A 17,817-nucleotide genomic window follows, 5' to 3' on the forward strand; every position below is an offset into this window, starting at 1 on the left:
AAAGCTAACAAGCATTTTTGGAGAGAAGTAATCTCTCTTCAGTGTTCAGTACCAAAGCGTAAAAAATCATTAAACAGGATGCTGATGGCTTCATCACATATGCTAGTGTCATCAATTGCGAACATGAAATGTTCAAGCTGGTTAACATGACTGAATCATAGTTCAAATGCCTGGCTTTTATTTGCCGACTTCAGGCACCTGGTGATACAGACATTCACAAATGGCTCCTGGCCAGACTGGAGCAAGACCCTGATATGACTCTACAAGCTGTCACTCAAACACAATTCCAACCTGGTCAAAAAGAACCATCTCAATGTAGTTTCCAGTGACCCAGGACATCATCACTTGGTAGGTTTCCAAGAAGCCACACACAGTTTGTTCGAACTGCAGTGCATGGTGCTATGCAAGAAACTGCCAATTTAAAAAAAAACGTTTGCAGCAAATGCCAATGATGTGGTCACAAAGGTGGCTTTTGCCATCTTTCACTGTCTTCTTCTGAAGCACAAGCGCCAAAATTTTCAAAAGCCATCAAAATCTACAAGGAGTTTAATGGTCATGATCAAAGTTGTCTTCGCAATCAGAAGGCAATATGTCAATGTATTGACCAACAATCAGTTGGTCACGCTGCAACTCGATACAACATCAGACAACATTACCTCCAAGTGCATGTGGTAAGCAGTTGGATCTCCACAGTCAAAACAACTCATCATTCTACTTGCCCTTGGTGACACAACAGGTTAATCGGGCAGATCATAGAACAGAGTTGGACCCTTACCTCCTCCTGGAAGGGTTCAATTTACTCCAACCGAACTAACCATCAGTGCCAGCACAGCCACAAGCAACATTGCAACAAGTCATGACCTGCACCCACTAAAGATGTCTGATTGCCAGGGTAAACTGATTGTACCAATCTAAATCAATTCTCAGCTCAAATCCTACAGGTAATCATCTTCAAGAGACAGGTGCTACGGAGAGCAAAAACAACCAACGCCTATTGGTTGGCTGACAACCAATGCCAAGCTGACTTTCGCTGATTGGTCATGGTTCCTAACAATGTCTTGAATATTCTTGGGTAAACAGTTTAAATAGTTGTACTTTGGGGACATACTGTTGAGGTACCTGTAGCTACATGGCTTTACTGAACAAAGGTTTATTTCATGTTTTGGCTTTGTTCTATCTTTTGACTTCAGGGCTCATCAGTAGTTACAGGCAGGCAAACACAATTATTTATGTTGATTGAGAGTGATTTGTTACACTAAAGGAGAGAGCACTAACTCTGCCTCTCATGGGTGGTGAGGATATTGAACTTCGAGCAATGCTACTGACAAATACACAGTATATGTAGTGACAAATAAACAATGCAATCTAACAACACAAGTTGACCTGCTGCTCAAAAACAGAAGAACTTTGATAACTTTCAAAATGTCCTCAAACTATGGCTCAATAGTAGCTCTTGCTTCAGTCAACAAGTTGAAGTCATTTCCAGAGCTATGGGGTACCTGATCTTGGCCGATGCTACAGCACACCGAATGAGCCCTGCGGTGCTGGAGATGTTGCTGTTCTTCACACATTTAAACATCTCTTCATATGTATGTAAAAATTCTGTTGCAGTATCATTTAAGAGAAAGGCAAATGAGTTTTATCAATTGAACATCAAAAAAATTGCACATTCTAAAAGCATAAAATAAAGAAAGTACTGCAGATGCACATCAGGTCAGGCAGCATCTCTAGAATCAGAGTTAGAATCTTACTTAGGTCCAAGACATTTCAATACTGTGAAAGTTAAAACAGGTAGCACAGCAGCATAGTGGCCAGCATAATGATATTGCAAAGGCAGAGAATTTGGTTCAATTCCATCACTGTCTGCAAGGAGTACATTCTCCCCATTACCACGTCACTTTCCTCTGGGTGCCTTGGTTTCCACTTAGTCTAAAGATAGAGTAGGTTAATTGGTGACAGGAGTGTAACTGGGTGGCACAAGTACATTTGACAATGTCTCGCATGGGAGGCTGGTCAAGGTTCACTTACTTGGCATTCAGGATGAGATAGTAAATTGGAATAGACATTGGCTTTGTGGGAGAAGCCAGAGAGCGGTAGTGGAGGGTCATCCCTCTGACTGGAGGCCTGTGACTGGTGGAGTGCTGCAGGGATCGGTGCTGGGTCCTTTGTTGTTTGTCAACTATATCAATAATCTGGATGATAATGTGGTTAACTGGATCAGTAAATTTGCTGATGACACCAAGATTGGGGGTGTAGTGGACAGTGAGCGAGGCTATCGTGGCTTGCAGAGGGATCTGCACCAACTGAAAAAAAATGGGCTGAAAATGACAGATGGAATTTAATGCAGACAAGTGTGAGGTCTTGCACTTTGGTAGGACCAACCAGGGTAGGGCTTACACAGTGAACGGTAGGGCACTGATGAGTGTGGGAGAACAAAAGGATCTGAGAATATAGGTCCATAATTCATTGAAAGTGGCGTCACAGGTAGATGGGGTCGTAAAAGCTTTTGGCACATTAGCCTTCATAAATCAACGTACGAGTACAGGAGATGGGCTGTTATGTTGTACAAGACGTTAGTGAAGCTTAACTTGGAGTATTGTGTGCAGTTTTGGTCACCTACCTACAGGAAAGATGTAAACAAGGTTGAAAGAGTACAAAGAAAATTTACAAGGATGTTGCTGGGTCTGGAGGACCTGAGTTATAACGGAAGATTGAATAGGTTAGGACTGTATCCTTTAGAACGTAGAAGATTGAGAGGAGACTTGATAGAGGTATACAAAATTATGAGGGGTATAGACAGGGTAAATGCAAACAGGTTTTTTCCACCGAAGTTGGGTGGGACTACAACCAGAGGTCATGGCTTAAGGGTGAAAGGTGAGAAGTTTAAGGGGAACATGAGGGGAAACTTTTATTCAGAGGGTTGTGAGAGTGTGAAACGAGCTACCAGCACAAGTGGTGCGTGCAAGCTCAATTTCAACATTTGGATAGTTATGGGGATAATAGGGATACGGAGGGCTATGGTCCCAGTGCAGGTCGATAAGCATAGGCAGTTTACATGGTTTTGGCACGGACTAGATGGGCCTGAAGGGCCTGTTTCTATGCTGTACTTTAGGGATGTACTGTTGACTCTAAGCTCAATGGCCAGGGAAGACCTGCTAGAGTTTAGTATCTCTAAACAATGAGGCAGTTTCAAGGGCAACATAGCTCAAGGATGCACAAAACCCAAGAATCCAAAACAAACAAGCATCAATGTCCCTTTGAGGAATGTCCCTGCTCTCTTAGATAAAGTCACTCCAGCTTCAATATCAGTAGCTGAGCATTGTGCATGGATTCTGAGGTAGCATCTCCTAAGTGATCGCTCAAAATACAGAGTCAATTAATTATCAAGGTACATATATGTCACCATATACTATCTTGAGATTCATTTTCTTGCAATCATTAGAAAAATAATAGAATCAATGAAAACCTGTACACAAAGGCTGGCAAAAAAAAAAAACAAGGAAAAGACAAATTGTGCAAAAATGAATAAACAATAAATAAATACTGAGAATATGAGTTGTAGAGTTCTTAAAAGTGAGTCCATAGGTTGTGGAATCAGTTCAGTGTTTGGGTGAGTGAAGTTATCCCCTCTGGTTCAGGAGCCTGATGGCTGAAGGATAATAACTTCCTGAACCTGGTGGTGTGGAACCAAAGGCTCTTGTACCACCTGCCTGATAGCTGATGGTAGTCGTAAGAAGTGAGCATGGCCTGGATGGTGGAGGTCTTTGAGGTTGAATGCCGCTTTCTTGTGACAGCACTCCTTGTAGATGTGTTCAACAATGTGGGGGGCGGGGGAGGGAAAAAGAGGACTTTGCCCATGACAGACTGAGCTCCAGTTCTTCTAGGCTTTTCCATGCTCATGGCCATTGGCGTTTCCATACCAGGCCATGATGCAACCAGTCAGGATACTCAACTGAGCAACTATGGATATTTTGTCAGTTTTAGATGACATGCTGAACTTCTAAGAGAGTATAGACGCTGTTGTGCCTTCTTTGCAGTAGTACTTAAATGCTGGTGTTCAGATATGGTAATGCCAAGGTATTTAAAGTTACTGACCCTCTCCTCACCCAATCCTCTGATGAGGACTAGCTCATGGACTTCCAGTTTCTTCCTCCTATCATCAAAGCTCAGCTCTCTGGCTTTGCTGACGTTGAGAGAGAGATTATTGTTATGGCACCACTCAACCAGTTTGTCAATCTCCTTTCTACATGCTGATTCGTCACATGACAGTGGTGTCATCTGCAAACTTAAATATGCCATTTGTGCTTAGCCACACAGTCATAAGCATAAACTGGGTAAATCGGGGACTAACCACACAGCTTAGTGGTGCACCTGTGCTGTGGGAGATTATTTACTGTGGGAACTAACTGCACTGTTTTCAGCAATAGAAAAAGGCTCCCCTTATAACCTCCATGAACCTAAATATATTGAGTTGCAAACTCAGTCAGCTCCATCATGGGCACTAGCCTCACCAGTATCCAAAACATCTTCAAAGAGCGATGCCTCAAAAAGGTAGCATCCATCATTAAGGAGCCCTATCATCCAGGACATGCTCTCTTGTTACTCCATCAGGAAGGAGCTACAGGAGTCTGAAGGCGCACACTCAGCGATTCAAGAGCAGCTTCCTCACCTCTGCCATCCGATTTCTAAATGGATATTGAAACCATGAAAACTAGCTCACCACTTTGTTTTTTTTACTCTATTTCTGCACTACTTTAAAAATTTTTATACATAAACTTATTGTAATTTATAGTCTTTATTATGTATTGCAATGTTTTGCTGCAACAAAACAACAAATTTCACAACATATGCCACTGATATTAAGCCAGATTCTGAAGAGATTGCAGATGCTGGAATATGGATTATTGACTCGCCCGGTTCCTCCAGCATTTTGTTTTATGCAAAGCGACGCTCTGTTACCTGGCACCTAGCTCAATCCAAGTGCCATTCAGTCATCAGCCCTGTTTGGACTTGCTACTTTTTTTGATTCAGCAATATATACACACACACACTTGTATGTAAATGAAAGATATTGCATCAAAGTCTTTAAGTCATGGACTTTCTAATTGAATGAGATCAACAGACAAGTCCGAAATTTTGCAGCAATGAATCTTTTCTTGCTTGGCATTTACAGCCACCAGATGGCAGTGCCTCACATACACAACAGCTTAACCCACTTGTAACAGCTACCAAAGAGCTGTTTAGTTTCTATATCCTAAAGTGCAGCTGTTCTCCCCAAGGTGAATGAGAATTTTTTTCCCCTCAGGCTATTGAGAGGGAGAAAGAATGGCAGAAATGTAGCATCATGGGCAGAAAATAATTCAAAAAAAGGCTAATTCAACATTGTATGCAGATTTAACTGCTGGCTATTATACCAGAAACCCTTCTCCTGCACTTCAGCTAATGCTGCCCTCAAATATCAGAAATGCAGGCTAGTGATATGGCCTCAGGTTTGGTACTTGGAAAGGACCTCTGAGATACAGTCACACAAGTTTCCATCCAATACCTGAGTTCAGACTCATTCCTCTCAGCTAATAAGATGCATTTCAAAACTTATTCCTTGTCAGAGGAAAGTGCAGGGGTCTTGGGATCCACGTTGCAAGGATTGCAACACACACCAGTCCTCATGGAGGGATCAGAAGTGGAAAGAGTGAGCAAATTCAAATTCCTAGGTGTCAACATCTGGAGGACCTAACCTGGACACAACATATTGATGCAGCTAAAAAGGCGGCACGACAACAGCTGTATTTCATTAGAAGTTTGAAGAAACTTGGTAAGGCACCAAAGACACCAGCAAATCTCTACAGATGTATTGTGGAGAGTATTCTAACTGGCTGCATCACTATCTGGCATGGGGAGGGGCTACTGTACCAGATAGAAATATGCTGCAAAGACTTGTAACCTTAATCAACTCCATCATGGGCACTAGCCCCTGTAGTATACAGGACAACCTCAAGGAGCGATGCCCCAAAAAGCCAGCATGCATCATTAAATTAATATTTATTTCATGACATATGCTGGTGATATTAAACCTGATTCTGATCAGAGAGCCTGTGGACTTCTTTTTGGGGACTATAGGGTTCACGTTGCATGTATTTCTGGATTATGGTTGTTCTTATTATTGCTGTTATCGAGCATTTTGATCGGGGTAATCAATGCAGCCCACAGCACTTCAACGAAGAAGGCTTTGCCGGCGGCCTGCACTGTGCTGGCGGCGTGGCGCTGAACTGAACTAAACTGAATACTACTGGACTCCTGGTCTGATGCTTGCGTTTTGCCGTTTGCGCAATTATTCTTTTTTTTTTGCGCGATGGGTGTTTGATGTTATCTTGAACGGGTTTCATGGTGTTTCTTTGTTTCATGTCTCCCTGTGGGAGAACGAATTTCAGAGTTGTATTCTGTATACATACCTCATAATGAATGCACTTTGAATTTTTGAAATCTTTATCCTCGAAGCAGACCATAACTTACAGATTTAGAAGTGATTAAGAGCAAATCCTTGTGCAAATGGCCTACATGGGTTCAGATTGAAGTTAAAATTGAGAACATGAATTGCAGAAAACTATCTTATTTAAAATAAGACATCATGCAGATCACCTTTTTAATGGCCTGGCATTTTGCTGTCTCTGAGAATCCAATCATTTTATCAGGAGAGCAGATCTTAATGAATGGGAATCCAGACTTTTCTGCAATCTTTGCAGCCAATGCAGTCTTACCACTGTTTGGTGGCCCTATTGAGAATGAAAACAAGAAATGAGCAAATCCAATTTTCACATTAACAAAATGCCTCAAGACATTTGACCTCAAAATATATTTGTAATATACACAATTGTATTAATGCAAAGTGTCATTGTCTTCAATTACCATGTCAAGAATGTCAAAACATGAACATCCCCCCCCACCCCCCCAAAAGACTGTTTGCTTGGGCACTTCACTATCTTTGTTAACTTTGCAACACACACAAAATGCTGGAGGAACTCAGCACATTAGGCAGCATCTACGGGGGTTGGGGGGGGGGAATGAATAGTCAACCTTATAGCCATAGAAAGAAGGGGGCAGAAGCTAGAATACGTGGCGTGGGGGTGGGGAGGGAGGAGGAGTACACGCTTGCGGGTGATAAGCAAGACCAGGTGAGGGGAAGGTGGGTATGTGGTGTGCATGGGGGAGATGTGAGAAGATAGGAGGTGATATGTAGAAGAGGTAAAGGCTGAAGGAGGAACCTAATGGAGGTGATGGGCAGGTCACGAGGGCAAGGGAGGAGATCAGAAGGGGGCAAGAGGGGCACCAGAAAAGGGGGAAACCAAAGTGTGTGCCTGTATGTGTAGGGGGGTGAGATAGAAATTAATGTATATCCCATCAGTTGAAGAGTACCCAGATGGAATGCTGCATTTGGCCTCATTGTGGCGGCACAGGAGGCCAAGGACAGACAGGTCAAAGTGGGAATGAGAAGGCTGTTGCAGTTTTCAGAGTGAAGCAGTCCACCAATTTGCATTGGGTCTCAATGTTGAGGAGATCACACCAGAGCATCTCGTTTCCAGTCCTAATGAAGGGTTCTGGCCTGAAACTTCACTATTTATTGTGCCTCAAATGCTGACCTGTTGAATTCCTCCAGCATTTTGTGTGTGTTGCTCAAGATTTCTAGCATCTGAAGAATCTCTCACGCCCTTGTTCATTGTGTTCCTTTCCAAACTACAAATGACTCATATGCTTCATCCTTATACACAGAAAATTTGTTCAGGGGCTGTTACACAGGGCCCAATCCCTCTGTATCCAGTGGCAGCAGACCCCAGACTTTGTAACTTCCCATCAGCACCTTTGCAGAATTGGCAAACAGTCCACAAGGTGGACAAATTGCCTCATCTATATCACAACGAGGCACAGAGATTGAGAATCTAGCTATACAGGGAGGAACTGATGAAGAGGGCCCTTCTCACCACCAGTAAAGCAAGGTCAGAGTGCTCATGACAATTTTAGTGAAGAGGCAAACTTCAAACTGAATTTCACAGTCTGCTCAGGGAACCATTATCTCCTCCTCCCACAGGGTCTCTAAGACACTCCATGCAGACTACTGTTTGATATATTTGTGTTTATAAGCATCTTTCATGGAAAACTTTTGACAAGGGTCAGGTGGTGCAGCACGACTAATTGAAACACTTCTCTGCACAGATGTCAGGCACATCCTTTTGAACAGTGGTTTTGGCATTCTCATGGTCCCCCAACCTTGAATGTCTAGTGATCAAATGCCCACCATCCTATTTACCAAGAGTTCTCCTCCGTGATCCTGACCGCGATTTACATACCTCCAGCGGCCAACTGTAATCAAGCACTTGAAATGTTGCATGATGCCATCACCAAACAAGAAAAAGCCATCCTGGTACATTTCATATTATATTCTAGGACTTCAACTAGGCTTGTTTGAAGAAATCCCTGTGCAATCACCATCAACATGCAACGTATAGCCTCAGAAGTCTTAACGCACAAGACCATTGCTATACTAAGATAAGAATTGCCTATCGCTCCATGCCCAGACCACATTTTGGGAAATCTGAACATGTGGCTGCCCTTCTCCCACCTGCATACAGGCAGAGCCTAAAGAGTAAGGCTCCAGAGATTAGGGCAACAAAGAGGTGGTCACAGGAAGCAGAGGAGTGGCTACAAGATTTCTTTGAGTTGGTGGACCGGGCCATGTTCAAGGACGCATCTGTGGATCTGAATGAATACATCACGGTTGTCATGGACTATACAAAAACACTTGGAGACAAGTGTGTCCCCACAAAATCTTTCAACGTCTTCCCCAACCAGAGGCCCTGCATGAACCATGAGATCTGTGACGGCCAGATCAGAGACATTAAGGTCTGGCAACCAAGAAAATTACAAGACGGACAGGTATGATCTCTGGAAAAGCCATTGCATGGGTGAAGTGGAAATTCTGGATAAACCTGAATCACTGAAGGATGCTCGACTGCTGTGTCAGGGCTTGAATACTATCACCTCTTACAAAGTGAAAACAAGCAACATAGGTGACAACAAGGCTTTGCTTCCAGCTGAGCTCAATGCCTTCCGTGCTCACTTTGACCATCAAAACATGGAGGCACCGTCGCACACTCCCACAGGCCCCGATAACCATGTGATTTTGGTCTCTGAGGCCAACGTAAGAGCAACCTTCAGGAGAGTGAACCCACAAAAAAACATCCTTAACAGATGGGGTGCCTTTTCGAGTACTAAAGACTTGTACTGATCAACTGGCTGGAGTGTTCACTGAGCTCTTCAACCTCTCACTTCGGTAGTCTGAGGTACCCACCTGCTCCAAACAAGCTTCACTTACACCAGTGTCTCAGAAGAAAGTGGTAATCTGCCTCAATGACTATCGTCCAGTAGCACTTACATCCAGTGATGAAGTACTTTGAGACGCTGGTGATGAAACACATCAACTCCTGCCTGAAAAGCGACCTGAATTCACTCCAATTTATTTACTAGAGCATTAGGTCCACAGCAGATGCCACTTCATTGGCTCTTCACTCAACCCTGGAACGTCTGGATAGGAAAGGTGCATATATCAGGATGTTCTTTATCGATCACAGCTCTGCATCCAACATCATCATCCCTTCAAAATTAATTAATAAGCTTCAAGACCTTGGCCTCAAAACCTCCTTGTGCAATGGATCCTTGATTTCCACATTTACAGACCCCAATCAGATCAGATTGGTAATATATTCTCCATAATTTCTGTCACCACAGGTACACCACAAAGCTGTGTACTTAGTCCCCTGCTCTATTGGCTTTATACTTCTGTGTGGCTAAGCACAGCTCAACGCCATATTCAAGTTTGCTGACACCACCACTGTTGTAGGCCGAATCAGAGGTGGTGACGAATCAGTAGATACACGAGATTGAAAATCTGGTTGAGTGCTGCCACAATAACAACAACCTCTTACTCAGCATCAGCAAACCAAGGAATTGATGATTGATTTCAGGAGGAAGAAACCATAGGTCCACAAGCCAGTCCTCACAGGAGGTTCAGAGGAGAGAAGGTCAGCAATTTCAAATTCCTTGGTGTTACCATTTCGGAGGACCTGTCCTATGCCCTCCAAGTACAATTATCAAGAAAGCATGTCAGCACCTCTACTTCCTTAGGAGTTCGTGAAAACTTCCATTGCATCTAAAACTTTGACAAACTTCTATAGATGTATGGTTGAGAGTATACTGACTGGCTGCATCAAAGCCTGGTATGGAAACGCCGATGCCTTTGAATGAAAAGTCCTTCAAAAGTAGATTAGATTAGATTCAATTCAACTTTATTGTCATTGTGCCGAGTACAGATACAAAGCCAATGAAATGCAGTTAGCATCTAACCAGAAATGCAAAGAATAGTGTTACTTACAAAATAACTGCAAATAAAAAGTGCTACAAGCACACAAATATAAAGTACTGAGACAGTACAATATGGGTGCAATACTGCTTAGCGTTGTGATGTGAGGTTCAGCAGGGTCACAGCCTCAGGGAAGAAGCTCTTCCTGTGCCTGCTGGTGTGGGAGCGGAGGCTCCTGTAGTGCCTACGGGATGGGAGGAGAGTAAAAAGTCCATGGTTAGGGTGAGATACATCCTTGATAATTCATTTCGCCCTGCCCAGGCAGCATTTATGGTAGATGTTCTCAATGGTGGGCAATTGGGTGCCGATAATCTGCTGGGCAGTTTTCACCACACGCTGGAGTGCTTTGCAGTCTGATATGGGACAATTGCCATACCACACTGAGATGCAGTTGGTGAGTATGCTCTCAATGGTACAACAGTAAAAGTCCGTCAGTATCCTGGGACAGAGGTAAGCTGCCTTGATGCTCCGCAGGAAATAAAGACGCTGTTGCACCCTTTTTGATCAGGATGGAGGCGTTCAGGGACCAGGTGAGATCCTCAGAAATGTGGACACCAAGGAACTTGAAGCTTGATACACACTCCACTACAGCTCCGTTGATGTAAATGGGGACGTGAGTGTGGCTCCTAGCATTCCTGAAGTCCACAATGATCTCCTTGGTCTTCTGGGTGTTAAGGGCCAGATTGTTGTCGGCACACCACGCGGCCAGGTGCTGGACCTCATCCCTGTAGGTCGTCTCATCATCCCCTCTGATCAGGCCAACCACCATGGTGTCATCTGCGAACTTGATTATGGACTTAGTACCATGTACAGGAACAGGAATGCAGTCATAGGTGAAAAGGGAGTACAGAAGAGGGCTCAGCACATAGCCTTGAGGCACACCGGTGTTCAGGGTGAGAGAGGAGGAGGAGAGGTTGTCTAACTCAGCTGATTGGGGTCTGTTAGTCAGAACGTCCAAAGCTCAATTGCAGAGGGATGAGCTGATGCCAAGCTGGAAAAGTTTGGCGATCAGCTTGGAGGGGATCAGAGGATTGAATGCCAAACTAAAGTCAATGAACAGCATTCTGACGCAAGGTACTTTTACGTATCTATTACGTAAAAGTAATAGATACAGCTCATCATGGGTAAAACCCTCCACCCCCACCATTGAGCACATCTACATAGTTTTGTTGCAGGGAAGCAGCATCCATCATCAGGGACCCCACCACCCAGGACATGCTCTCTTCCCGCTGCTGCCATCAGGAAGGTGGTTCAGGAGCCTCCAGACTCGCACCACCAGGTTCAGGAATAGTTATTATCTCTCAACCATCAGGCTCTTGAACCAAAAGGGCAACGTCACTCATCTTCCCTTGTTATTGGATTTATTGAGTATGCACACAGGAAAATGAATCTCTGGGGTGTACATGGCGATCTTTGATAATAAGTTGACTTCAAATTTTGAGCAGTGGATCAAGGAACCAACCATGACTTTACTTATAACAAGATGTTATAAAACTTGGAGAAATGGCAAAACAATTTGAAGCTTCTGGTCCTTGCAGCCTATTCCATGAAACTGCAATCATAGTGCTACACCAACTCCATCCAGGAGACAATATCTCTTGATGGGGGTGGGAAATTATAAATCAATTCACTGTGGAGTAAGCAGATCAGGGTGTCATGCTGAGAAATGCAAAGCAGTTCTATCCAATTCAATTTAAACTGCACACTCTGGAATTCTCACATAGAAATTAACTGCTGCCTACTACAGCAAAGTAACTGATGTAACAGCAAGTTACATCACTTGTATTTGAATTAAATGCTCTGGATTTTAGTCAGAACACATTCCATTTTGGGCAAGAAAAAACATGTACACTAATTTTAGTTATCTTGAATCAACAGATACCTTTAAACACCACACTGCAGTGACTGAGATCAGCTATTCTTGTGAGATTAGAAAAAGCCTAATAATCTTTGGTGGTAATGACTTTGATTGGCTGACAGACCTTTCCTCATCTCATGTACTTCTGTTCTCATACATTGCAAGTTCCTGGACTCCAGTGAATAAGGTCGTAACCTATCCTTGACCCCCCTCAACATCCGTGTAATTTTCTTTGCATTTTTACAAGCCTATTAATATCTTTCCTGTAGGTAGGTGACCAAAACTGCACACAATACTCTAAATTTAACCCCTCCAACATCTTATACAAATTCAACGTAACATCCCAACTCCTGTACTTGGTGCTTTGAGTTATGAAGGCCAATATACCAAAAGCCCCCTTTACAACCCTATGTAGTTGTGATGCTACTTTTGAGAATTATGGATCTGGGAGAGAAAGAGCCTGCGGTATGTCGAATACCGAGTGAACGATTAGTCTTTGGGGTACTGCAAGTCTGTATCTTTATTGCTACTTTGCTGCACGCTTGAGTGCTTGGTGGGGGCACTGATGCCTTTTTTGCCGGTGGGGGGGATGGGGGGGTTGTTGCCTTACTTATGCATGGGAGGGATGGCTGGTGAAGGGGGGGAACTTTAGGGTTTTAATATTTAATTGTCATTCATTCTTTGGGGCACTCTGTTTTTGTGGATGGTTGCAAAGAAAACGAATTTCAGGATGTATATTGTATACATTTGACATTAAATGTACCAATTGAAACCTACTTTGGCTCAAAATTAGGCAAAATAGCCCAAGCTTGCTGTCAAATTTCCTTAACAACTCAACTACCTTCTGCCAAATTTCTTTCCAAACTTCCACCCTTCAAGATATTCAAGCTCCTCTGTTGCAGTTTCTCTGAGCATCCCAAAACTTTCACTTCAGTGCTTGAAGCTGAGCCTTCAAAGCCTGATGCTTTGACTTTACTGTTTATGGTGGATGCAAGATAAATTTAATTTGGAAGTCCCATATGTAACATGTTGGATCATTTTATTGTTTTAAGGATGCAAAAATACAAACTCTGGTTCCCATAATTTGCGCCACTTCATAGCAGATGAACTAAAAACACATTCCATTATGGCACTGTCACATGGGGGGTTAGTTTACTTGTCCGTGGAAAGTTGCTTTGACTGTGCTGGTCATTGATCGGCCTGTTTGAAGTATGCAGCAGCTCTTTCCTATTGGTCGCCTTGTGTACCACAGCACTAGAGTTTGGTTTCAGGCACCTCAGGGATACAAGAATAGCACCTGTGGGAGGCTTGGCCGCTTCACACTGAGATCACAACCAGTGCTGAAGAACTATTGGGAAAGTATACTCCAGACTCAGGGGAGCTCATGCACACTCTTAGCTAAGTAGCTGTTTGTTGAACATTTAGTTTTGTAGTTTGTGTAACTTGGGGGCACTTAAATGTTTGGTCAAACCTTTTACTGTTTGCAAATAAACGATCAGTGCGCTTATTCGTAATCAGTGCCTTCTGTCTCACTTACCAAACTCGTGAACCTGCTTCCACATTACAGGCACCAAACGGATTCTATCAACGTTAGGAATTGTGGATTTACTGTAAACAGCCAATTCAAAGATTCACGCTAAGTTGTTTGCACATCATGTCTTTTAGGGTTGCAATATGTAAATGACAAAATGTGCAACTAATTATAATACCAGTACTTCACTGTTTTTAATTAAAAGGTCCACAGTTGGCTTACCTTCCAGAAGAACGCTAACTAGTGGAGTGCGGTCGCTGTTCTTGGTTTGTTGGACGAGCAGCTCTCCATCATCCAGGGCCCGTGTGACTGGATCACCCCATACAAAGATCCCATTCATGATATAGCTGTCATAGTCCTCCTGGTTTATGCCAAAAGCCTATGAAAGATGTGAAACAATATCACACCTGCACATCTGGAATCTTAGCTTGCAGCTATTTTAAGTAAACCATAACCTATATTCATGGTTAACAGCTATGCAATAAAAATCTCAATTGGCTTTGTTACACCAGAATCTGTACACAACCCATTCAGCACTGGGACTCCATATATTACAAGCTAAATGGAAGGGTGCACAGGTAGACAGCTCAAAACATTCCAAGGGGTTTGCTGCCAATTTAGTCTTGGGATGTGTGCCAAAATAACATAAGGGGTTTGCAGAGTGGCAAGGTTTAGTGCTGGGACTGTATACTCCTTCAACAATGTACTATGACCTAACTCAAACAGCTCAAATCAAGAGCTAAAGAGTTATGGAAAAAGCAAGTGACTGCAATTCTACATTGAACATAAAGTACAGCACAGGAACAGGCCCTTTAACTCATGAAGTTGTGTTCAATTATTAAGCTAATAACACCTATTTCTCTCCATTCTCTGCACATTCATGTTTACAGGCTCTCAAATGCCTGTCACATCTACCTCCACTACCACCTCTGGCAGTGTATTCCAGGAACCCAGAACTGTGTAACTTTTCCCAATTATGTTTCATTTTAACTTCTCCCTTCCCCCCCTCACCTAAACATGTGGCCTCTGGTACAAGATATCTCAATCTTGGGATAAAGGTAACAGCTGTTGCCTGTCTATAGCTCTCATAATTTTATAAACGTAATAAAAGTCTCCTCCTCTGCTTCTGCCACTCCAGAGAAAATAACTTAAGTTTGCCCAACCTTTCCTTATAACACCTCCCCTCTATACCAAGGTAAATCTTGGTACACCTCATCTGCACCCTCTCAACAGTGTCCACATCTTTCCGCTAATTGGGTGACCAGAAATGAATGCAGCCTATCCAAAGATTTATAAATCTGCAACATAACTCCCCGACTCTTGAATTCAGTATCTTTGCTAATAAAGGCAAGCATGTCAGGCTTTCAATGTTGAGCCATAATGGTCTGAGAGACGAACAACTCCCTGAGGATTGATGAAATAATTTGTGTAACAGAAGCATGGAATGAAGTAACTAGTAACTTCTGATCATCTTTTAATGTTTGAAATAGCTTTTAAAAAATTCTTTCAAAACAAATCACTTTGCAAACTTGGGATAGAGATAACTGGTACACAAGTAGCACTCAAAACATTTCACCACTCCACCAATTTTCCTGATTAAATCACATCATGCTTATTCAATTTGAATTCTTTAAAAAGAGAATCATGAAATGTCACTCAAAATACTCTTCTCATTACAACATGATATACAATTGAAAAACAAAAAACACAAACTGAATTTCAATCAATTCCATTTGACCCAGCTCATGAACAAAATGTTAAAATGAGACAGGATCAGTTCGCACCACTTTTAAATTAAGTGCCAAATCACACTGGCTCCAAATGAATAAGTCTATGCAAGAGTAGACACAAGTGCCTGGTTTTGTACAACCATGTGCTTTTTTTTCTTGAACACAACTGGATACTTACAGGTTTAATGTCATTTTCCAAAGAATTGAAGAAATCTCCTCTTGTGACTTGCAGTCTTTCAGCTTTCTCCATGTCAACTTCCACTTTACTCGCAGCCTAGTTATGGGAAATGAACAATAAATTCTAAATCAATTTTGTGCATTAAGGATTTGAATACTGCAAATAAAAAACTTAATTTACAATGTGTTGTTATATGATAAACTCCAAGTAAAATTATTATATACAACTGTCCAGTTCTATCTTGTATTTAGTTCCAAGTGCATAAATGAGTCATTGCATTAGCTGTAATACTTCACTTCACGATTACTGATTCATTATCTTTCATTCTCCTGAAAATTCGCTTTACTGACCAAACCTTTGGGCACCTGGCCATGCATTTTATGCAACATTTGAGAGTGCTCCTATGATGTGACTTAGAATATTTCATTACTCAATAAAATTAAATTGCTTTTATTATGTTAAGAAGCCTAAGGAGATACTTCAAGGAGAAAGACTCCTTGCATTGAATCCAATTGTATAACTTTGTAAGAAATATAATTTCTCAGTAAAACTAAAACATGGAGTTTTGCATACACAGTCTAGAGCTGTTTACAGTTTGAATCTCTCCAATGCATAAAGTACCTCAGTACTTAGCTGTTTTTAATTGTACTTGGTTCCAACAAAGAATGAATGCACAATTACATTGCATCTTTTAGCCCTGACAGTGCATCCCAGAGCAATTTATGGCCAGTTGAGCACTTTCAAAGCTTCAGCAGTGTTGCAATGTTCCCAATGCAACTTAGCACTCCAAGATCACACAAACTGAAACTAGGAGATCCTCTGTTTCTGAAAGGTTATTTGTGGGATAAAGTTTAAGAACAGGAAAAATCATCCTCCCCATCTTTGAATGTCACGAACACTTAATTCAATTTGAGGGATGTCTTAGGCACTGGTATAATTGAAGCCTGCTTGAAGCAGGTGGGCACCTCAGACTCCAAAAGCTAGAGGTTAAAGGTATCAGTGAACACTCCAGCCAGTTGATCAGCACAAAAGTTTTAGTACTCAGCTAGGTATCCAACCTGGGCTGGATGCTTTCCATAGGTTCACTCTCCTGAAGGCTGCTCGCACATTGGCTTCAGAGACTGAAGCCTGCCTCAATGACCATCACCCAGTAGCATTTATATCCATTGTGATGAAGTGCTTTGAGAAGTTGGTGAAGAAACACATCAGCTCCTGCCTGAGAAGCAACTTGGATTCACTCCAATTTCTCTACCAGCACAACAGGTCCAGAGCAGATGCCATTTCATTGGCTCTTCATTCAACCCTGGAATATTTAGACAGGAAAATTTCATCCATCAGGATGCTCTTTATCAACTACAGCTCAGCGTTTAATATTATCATCCCGTCAAAGCTAATCAGTAGGCTGAAAGACCCTGGCCTCAATACCTTTGTGCAGTTGAATTCTTGATTTCCTCACTTGCAGATCTCAGTCAGTTCAGATTGGCAGCAACATCTCCTCCACAATCTTCAACAGCACAGATTCACAGGATTGTGTGCTTAGCCCCCGCTTTACTTGCTTTACACTTATGACTGACAGGCTAAGCGCAGCACCAATGTCATGTTTAACTTTGCTGACGACACCACTGTCGTGGGCTGAATCAAAGGTGGCGATGAATCAGTAGATACAAGGGAGATTGAAAATCTGGTTGAGTGCAGCCACAACAACAACCTCTCATCCAATGTCAGCAAGACAAAGAAGCTGATTATTGAATTCAGGAGGGAGAAAACTTGAAGTCCATGAGCAAGCCCTGATCGGAATGGAGAGGGGCAGCAACTTTAAATTCTTTGGTGTTATAATTTCAGAGGGTATGAAGAATGCTCGGCAGTGACTCTACCTGCTTAGAAGTTTGCGAAAGTTTCCATGACATCTAAAACTTTGACAAATTTCTATCGATCTGTGGAGAGTATATTGACTGGCTGCATCACAGCCTGGTATGGAAACACCAATGCCCTTGAACAGAAAATCCTTCAAAGAGCAGTGGATATGACCCAGTCCTTCACTCAAAGCCCTCCCCACCATTCAGTACATCTGCAGGGAGCATTGTTGCAGGAAGGCAGCACCCCATCATCCAG

The 17,817-nt window shown here is 42.5% G+C and overlaps 1 protein-coding gene across 3 annotated transcripts in view; it reads right to left on the reverse strand.

Annotated features, from left to right (window-relative positions):
- Window positions 1-17,817, reverse strand: part of LOC140191537 (vesicle-fusing ATPase) — a 292,320-nt gene that overhangs the window by 95,166 nt on the left and 179,337 nt on the right. For all 3 annotated transcript variants that reach the window (XM_072248989.1, XM_072248987.1, XM_072248990.1), the window contains exons 13-15: window positions 15,706-15,801; window positions 14,020-14,176; window positions 6,637-6,770 (exon numbers count right to left, since the gene is read on the reverse strand). In XM_072248989.1, the coding sequence (XP_072105090.1) occupies window positions 6,637-6,770; window positions 14,020-14,176; window positions 15,706-15,801 (387 nt within the window). The remainder of the gene's footprint in view (window positions 1-6,636; window positions 6,771-14,019; window positions 14,177-15,705; window positions 15,802-17,817) is intronic.

Source organism: Mobula birostris, chromosome X (assembly GCF_030028105.1).
Source record: "Mobula birostris isolate sMobBir1 chromosome X, sMobBir1.hap1, whole genome shotgun sequence".
NCBI classification, from domain to species: Eukaryota; Metazoa; Chordata; class Chondrichthyes; order Myliobatiformes; family Myliobatidae; genus Mobula; species Mobula birostris.